At 58.1% G+C, this 7,155-nt stretch overlaps 1 protein-coding gene across 2 annotated transcripts; it reads right to left on the bottom strand.

The window, feature by feature from the left end:
* Window positions 1-430: 430 nt before the first annotated feature.
* On the bottom strand, window positions 431-5,012 carry LOC102370043 (sulfotransferase family cytosolic 2B member 1-like). 2 transcript variants are annotated; one of them, XM_006038556.3, is made up of 7 exons: window positions 4,788-5,012; window positions 3,263-3,402; window positions 2,947-3,155; window positions 2,476-2,602; window positions 2,186-2,280; window positions 1,216-1,396; window positions 431-996 (listed from the first exon to the last, which is right to left on the bottom strand). In XM_006038556.3, the coding sequence occupies exons 1-7, from the start codon at window positions 4,973-4,975 to the stop codon at window positions 887-889; spliced, it is 1,050 nt and encodes a 349-aa protein (XP_006038618.2). In that variant the 5' UTR covers window positions 4,976-5,012; the 3' UTR covers window positions 431-886. The 2 variants fall into 2 exon arrangements, with proteins under 2 accessions (XP_006038618.2, XP_025050871.1); XM_025195086.1 differs by having other exon boundaries at window positions 432-996; window positions 3,263-3,456; window positions 4,788-4,917.
* Window positions 5,013-7,155: the final 2,143 nt, after the last annotated feature.

The raw sequence follows: 7,155 nt of genomic DNA, 5'->3' as shown, positions 1-7,155 counted from the left end.
GTCATCACAACCTCAGATTCAGGAAAAACACCTAATTCATGGCAAGGATGTGGGAAGAAGAACCAGAGGAACAGCTCTCCTTGTCAAGGGTCCAAGCCTAAGTGATAACACCCCAGGCCATGCTAGATGCACAGGCGTTATATCGTAAATCCCTTACTTAGCTGGGGGAGAAGGTCTCCAGGATCCACCCCTTTCATAACTGTGTACCCAATGTGGTTGTGAATAAATGCATGCCATTAATAATTGACTGTATTAATCAATGACTGTAAATGTGGGGAAGTAGGAAATTGTGGGCTTGAGCTGTGGAAAAAGGCTCTGAGGTGTTGGGGTCTGGCCTACACCATCCACCCCAGGCCTGAGGATGTCTTTGCGTCTCTGCTGCCTTATCTAAATGGTTGTTAAATGTCTGTTTTACTTTCTAATAAAACCAATGTCCTAAAAAAAAAAAAGTCAGGCACACTCTTTATTCCAAGGCCCCATCGCACAAAGCAAGTCCCTTAGTCCCAGGGTGGGGCCCGAGGGCTTCCCTTCATGCTTAGGGCAGGAGAAGCTGTGGGGACCCCAGCACAAGACACTGGTGCTGGTGATGCCTGTGTCAGGGCCGTGGCCCATGGCTGGGCTGGGCAAACCCGCTGCGCCGTATGTGCGGTAGGCTTGGAGCAGCTGGGGCCATGTGCTGGGTCCACCAGCATTCACCAGTGGCCAACTCTGCTGGTTCTTGGTGGATACTCTTATGGCCGGGAAAGGACCCAGACAGACGGGAGGCAAACCCAGACCTGGCACCTCCCTGGGGGAGCTTCCAGCCCCTGCATGCTCACTGAGACTCCAGTAGCTGGTGATTCCTCCGGGGGATGGGGATGGGCACAGGCTGCGTCCCATGGGGACATCAGTCCCAGGGGAAGGTGATGTCCAGCGCCTGCATCCACTCCTGGTATGCAGCATCGACACGACGGCTCTGCTCCTCCGACAGCAGGTTCTTCCAGTCCCCGCAGACCCCTGAGGAGCCAGAGAGCGACATGAGAGACCAGACCCCAGTCACACCCCAGGGCCCCCATAGCTTCAGGTCAGTGGTGGCCTGCAGCCCCCTCCGGCCCAGTCCTGGGCTTCCACGCCCTCAGCTCTGCCCCTCAGCCCTGACCCTGCCAGACCAGACATGTCCCATCAATGCCTCTCGCTCCTGAGCAGTAGCCCCCATGGCCCCCGCCTGGGGCTCACCTTTCCGCAGGAGCTGCCCCTTTGAGTGGTCCATGTACTCGTCTGGCAGCTGAGAGACATTGGACATCTTGTTCCCCCTCATGGTCTGGAAAGAGGCGTTCTCCACCACTGAAGAGATGTGCTGCTCACTTAGCTCCTTCCCCAGGAAGTGGCAGATCCTTCGCACGCTGTCCCATGGGTCCTGGAGGGGAGAGGCCGGGTCAGTCTGGAGAGGGCTGAACCCTCAAGGGAGAGCTCAGTCTGGTGCCAGAACCAGGGCATGAGCAGAGGGGTGCAGGGCCCAACAGAGAAAGTTTAACTTTTGTCAAGGGAAAGAACTATTGTGATGGAGAAGCACATGGCCAGGGTGGGGACAACCCAGGTACACATTTGACACCAGCACCGGAAACCCAGGCCTCAGACCCCTTCCTGCCCCTGGGAAGATCTGCCCAGGGCACAGAGTGGTGGAGGCAGTACAAGGGCTATGGGGTCAGTGTGGGCTGTGTCCATGCACTCCTTGTGTGCCCCTGGCCACCGAGGGCCATGCCGACCACTGAACAACCCCACAGATTTGTTGGCAGGCTGGTATCCATGTGGGCAGCGCTACGGGCCACATCCACCCGCCAAGGCCAGGTGTTTGTCCCCTGTACTTCCCTCTAGGGGTGGCCAGAGGTGGCACCGGTGTCATGGGGCACATTAAGAAGGGGGCAGACAGCTCAGTATTAGGTAGGAGAAGAAGCAGAAAGTAGAGCAGCAGACCAGGCAGGGAGCAGAAAGCAGAACAGCAGATGAGATAGGGAGCACAGGGCAGGGAGAAGAAAGCAGAGCAGCAAATGGGGCAGGGGAAGGGGATCGGAGGGCTCCTTGGGGAGGGGCTGTGCTGGCCTCCGGGGGTATCTCTTCCATTGCACCAGAAACAGCCGTAGAGCCTTGGCCCAGGGCACCTCCCCCCGACAGCCACGGGGCCACACAGGGCATCCCCTGGTCCTACCTGCTGCAGCTCCTCGTAGGTGATGCAGAGGAAGTTCTTGTGGCCCCGAAGACCCAGCCAGCCAGCCACGTGGTCAAACCAGGAGCCGTAGGGCACTGCAGGGAGAGGCAGAATCTGGGGGGGCACCCACAACCTGGAGCCGCCTGGCCTGGCCCTAGCTTTCCCCTTGGGTGAGACAGGAGCCAGCCCCACCGCAGAAGGGCCGGGGAGAGCTGGAGCGAGAGGCAGGGAGCGGGGACGGGGTCCGCAGCAGCCCTGCTGGGCACAAGCAGGGCCCCGCTACTGCTCACAGCTGCCGCTGAGGAAGTCCTGCAGGAAGGTGTCTATGGGCCCGGGGTCCTTGTAGAGGCGCAGGACCTTGGAGAAGTGGTAGAGCGAGACCAGCACATCCTTGGGGCTGCGCAGGGTGTAGATGACCTGGGGAGAGGCAAGGAGGACATGGTGGGGTCTGGGGACAATGCCAGCGCCGTAAGGGGAGACTCTGTTTGGCCCCATGGGGCAAGGCTGGTTCCCAGTCTCAGGAGATGGGCTCAGAGCAGAGCCAGGAGGGACTGGGCAGCTCTGCGGACTGTTCTGATGGACAAGCTGGGTTGGTCCAGCCTTGCAGGGCCTGGCCTGGCCCGGAGGTGTGGGGGAGAGATTGGGGCTGAACTGGACAAGACAGGGAAGCTGACTCGTTCTCGTCAGGTCACAGAGGAGCTGGAGCCACCTGCCCACTCTGCTAGTGCCCCACATGCCAGACCCACAGTCCTGGCCCTCACCTTGGCCTGTGAGCCCTGGAAGGACCTGGGAAAGAGCTGGAGGGGCAGGTGGGAGGTGAGCAGCCGGGGTGGTGGGTACTTCAGGGCAGTTGCCAACCCAGTCTTGGTCTCGATCCAGGGGGCCCGATCCCAGTTCAGCACACTGCGCACCCAGCTGGGGTCCCCGTCACACCGAATCAGGCTCAGGATCTCCAGCATCCAGTTGGTGCCTGGAGGAAAGGGAATGACCCCTGCCCTGCACCCACTGCACCCCGTTCCCCTCCCTGAGCTTGGCTGGAGTCCAGGCACCTGGGTTCCCCTCCAGCCTGGTCCCTACCTGACTTGGGGTAGGTGACATTGAAGATGTCATCATCCCGCACCTGGAATTGGCTCTCCACATAGCTGAGGGTCTCGGGTGAGTAATCAAAGCAGGGGAAGAGGACACCCTTGTAGGGGAAGTACTGCGTGGCCATCGCCCTGCAACACGCAGCACCTCATGGCACAGGGGCTGGGGGTAGCCGTAAGCCCGTGCTGCACAGATGGAGGGCACGGATCAGGCATATTGGGGTCTGGGCACTGCTGGCTGCAGGACCCCATGGGACAGCTGTGCCTCCAGAAACCACGGGGCTGGTCAGGGGGCTGAGAGGGCATGGGGTGACCATGCCCCAGGGCAGCTCTTGCATCCCCCAGCACCAGGTCCCCAGGTAGAGGCCTCCAGTGCCACAGACTAGTAGTCTTTACCCCAGACAGGGCTGGATTTTCAGCCTGGGCAGGTAGAAGGGAGCCTGGTCCCTCACCATACCTGCGCTCAGCCAGGAGAGCCTGGAGCAGGCAGGGAGTGTCAGGTCTGGGGCCAGAGGCGCTCTGTCCTACATCTCCCGGGGGCTCTGGCCTGGACCCCAGTGCTGTGCCGGCCCCAGGGGTCCCTGAGCTGGGCAGCGGCTGGAGACCTCCACAGCTAAGTGTCTCCTGCTCTGACTGCCCTACTGCCAGCACGGCTGCCCAGGGCTGCACTGTGCCCCTGACCCTGTCTGAGGGCAGCTCCAGCCTGACCCCTCCGGCCAGCCCTGCCCCAGCTGGCCCCCCTGCCAGGCCTGCCTTGGCCGTGGGGCTGTGGGTGCCCCTTGCCCTTGGGGCCTGCCTGGCACTGCCAGTCCCACGTGGACTGGGAAGGACTTTGAAGCCAGCAGGAAGCCCGTCCCTGCTGGCTCTTGTCCAGCCACAGGGGAGGGCACCATAGGCAGGAGGGCAACGGGGGCAGCGGAGCTGCACCGTGGGCACCTTTATTCTCCCCCGTGCTCTGGCCTGAGCCCTTGGCTCTTCGTGTCCCCCTGTGGCACCCTGACTAAACCCCTCACAGCAGGCTTGGCCCTGCCTGTCCCCTCCATTCCCTACCCCACCCGCAGGCCTTGGCCCTGACAGCTGCTTATCTCATCCCCTGACAATGCCACTGGCCTCCTGCTCCCTTTGTGGCACTGCAGCCCCTCCAGCCCGGCCCAACCCAGCCCTCACACTCCTACCCCTCACACCCCCACCCTGTTCCTGCATGGCCCCATGGCTCGGCCAGGCCCTCCCGCCTCTTCCATGTCCCCCAGCAGCCTGGGGCAGACCCATCCTCATCCCTGTGCGAGCACCCAGCTGGACCCCTGTAGCACACCCCACGTGGCACTGCACTCCAGCATGCATAATGGGCCAACTGGGGTTGCCAACTTCGTATAAGGGTACCATGGGGCCAAAGAGAAAGGGCCTGGATGGGTCAGGGAACAGTGTCGCATGCACAGGTTGTGACAGCTGGCCCCCAAAATGCACTCATTTAACATGCGATGCTCCCAGCCCCAGCTCCAGAAGCATCCCCTACAAACCAGCTGTCGTCCCACAGGTGCCCCGTACAGGTCTGCAGGTCCAGAGCTGCCTTTGCAGCCTGAGTCTGGTTGCACGTCTCCCCTGCTCTTATCCCAGTCGGCTGCTTTCTCCAGCTTCCTTTTATTTCCGCTTCCCACCAGCGGCTTGGCTTGATAGCCATGCATGTAATCTCTTCCTGCTTCGTCATGGGACATGTAGGCGGGCACACATTCACAGCCACATTATACGCACTTCACAACATATTACTCCTGTGCCACTGTGCCCTGCATCTGCACCCCCCAGCCCCTTACCCCAGCAACTTCTGGTCCTCCCTGGATGGCTCCAGGCCAAGCCAGCACGGGGACAGACCCACTGTTGGCTCTGAACCGGGTCAGTTTGTCAGGAACTGCCCCCCTCCTCAGGAGGTCACTACACTCCTATCACATCATCCCATTGCAACGGGGACGTTTTTGCTGAGAAAGCTACTTCCAGAGAGATTTGACAATCAGAATAGCATCCAGGGGTGCCATGCCACCCAGGTCATGTATTTTTTAAAGAATTAAAACTTCCAAGTTGAAACTAGAGGTGACTTTCATTGAGCTTTCCTAAATGGGTCCTTTGTTGAATGGAGGGGGTGGGGGGAGGCAACCTAGTAACGGGAGGAAGAAAAGGCTGAAGTGCTCAATGCCTTTTTCACCTTAGGTTTCACAGGCAAGGGCAGCTTCCAGACTATTGCACCGGGCAGCACAGTTGCAGGAAGAGGGGAGCATCCCTCAGTGGTGAAAGAACAGATTAGGGACTATTTAAAAAAACTGGACATATTCAAGTCCATGAGGCTGGATGGGATGCACCCAAGGGTGCTGAGAGAGTTAGCTGATGTGATTGTAGAGTCACTGGCCATCATCTTTGAAAACTTGCAGCAATCGGGAGAGGTCCCGGATGACTGGAAAAGGGCAAACATAGTGCCCATCTTTAAGAAAGGAAAGAAGAAAGATCCAGGGAACTACAGACCAGTCAGCCTCACCTCAGTCCCTGGAAAAATCATGGAGCGGATCCTCAAGAAATCCGTTTCTAAGCACTTAGGAGGAGAAGGTGATTAGTAACAGTCAGCATGGATTCACCAAGTGCAAGCAGGGTGTGAATTAAGGGGGAGCTGGGGCGGGGTGGGGAGGCTGAGCCCCCCCTCCCCACCATAAGAGATGACATCCCCCCTGTAAGATTTGAAAATCAGAACCTGGGGCCAGGGGTCTCTGATCGGATTGCTCCTTCACCTAGGTGAAATTGTGAATCGATGAGCCAATTTCATTTTTTTTGCAGCCTTTCCGCAGGAGTCAAAGTATAATTTGAACCATGAGTGCAAGTCATGCCTCACCAATGTGATTGCCTTCTATGATGAGATGACTGGCTCCATGTGTAGTAACTGGGCAATTATAGGGTGAAATAGTTAGTCCTGATTATTATGGATGGAGATTGAAAGCTAGAACTCCACCCTCTGTTGTTCCAGAGTTACTTTTATCTTCCTAGTCCTCCCTTGCTGCCATGCACCCCCATGGATACCGCTACTGCCTGCGGGAGGTTGCCATGCCCCCCCAGCCTCAGGAGTCGTTCATGTTCAAGATCATCACCAATGACCTGGAAGATGGCAGAGTGCCAGTTTGCAGCAAGTTTGCAGATGACAACAAGATGGGGGGAGTAGTAGATACACTGGAAGGTAGGGCTAGGATTCAGAGAGACCTAAAGAAATTGGAGGATTGGACCAATAGAAATCTAATGAGGTTCAACAAGGACAAGTGCAAAGTCCTGCACTTAGGACAGAACAATCCCATGCACCGGTGGCCCGGGAGGAATAGGACCCCTGCTAAATGGGCAGAAGCAATTGGTGACGGACAGAGGGGACAAGGCTGAACTCCTCAACGAGTTCTTTGCCTCAGTGCTCCTAAGCGAAGGGCACGACAAGTCTCTCACTGGGGTTGTAGAGAGGCAGCAGCAAGATGCCAGACTGCCATGCGTAGACCCTGAGATGGTGCAGAGTCACTTGGAGGACCTGAATGCCTTTAAGTCGGCAGGCCCGGATGAGCTCCATCCGAGGGTACTGAAGGCACTGGCCGACATCATTGCAGAGCCACTGGTGGGAATATTTGAACACTCGTGGTGCATGGGCCAGGGTGCTGAAGGCACTGGCCGACATCATTGCAGAGCCACTGGTGGGAATATTTGAACGCTTGTGGCGCACGGGCCAAGTCCCGGAGGACTGGAAAAGGGCCAATGTGGTCCCCATTTTCAAGAAGGGGAGGAAGGAGGACCCGGGCAACTATAGGCCAGTCAGTCTCACCTCCATCCTTGGCAAAGTCTTTGAAAAAATTATCAAGGCTCACATTTGTGAGAGCC

This window comes from Alligator sinensis, unplaced genomic scaffold, assembly GCF_000455745.1.
Source record: "Alligator sinensis unplaced genomic scaffold, ASM45574v1 scaffold1608_1, whole genome shotgun sequence".
Lineage (NCBI taxonomy): Eukaryota > Metazoa > Chordata > Crocodylia > Alligatoridae > Alligator > Alligator sinensis.
This window is presented reverse-complemented; position numbering and strand designations above follow the sequence as displayed.

What these genes read in the sequence shown, in the direction of transcription:
- LOC102370043 (XM_006038556.3), bottom strand. Translation starts at nt 4,975, where the DNA reads ATGACGAAGCAGGAAGAGATTACATGCATGGCTATCAAGCCAAGCCGC. An exon ending in TCCAGGGCTCACAGGCCAAG is followed by an intron (nt 2,603 to 2,946) that starts GTGAGGGCCAGG and finishes GCCTCTCCCCAG; the next exon opens with GTCATCTACACCCTGCGCAG. An exon ending in CCTACGAGGAGCTGCAGCAG is followed by an intron (nt 1,397 to 2,185) that starts GTAGGACCAGGG and finishes TCTCCCCTCCAG; the next exon opens with GACCCATGGGACAGCGTGCG.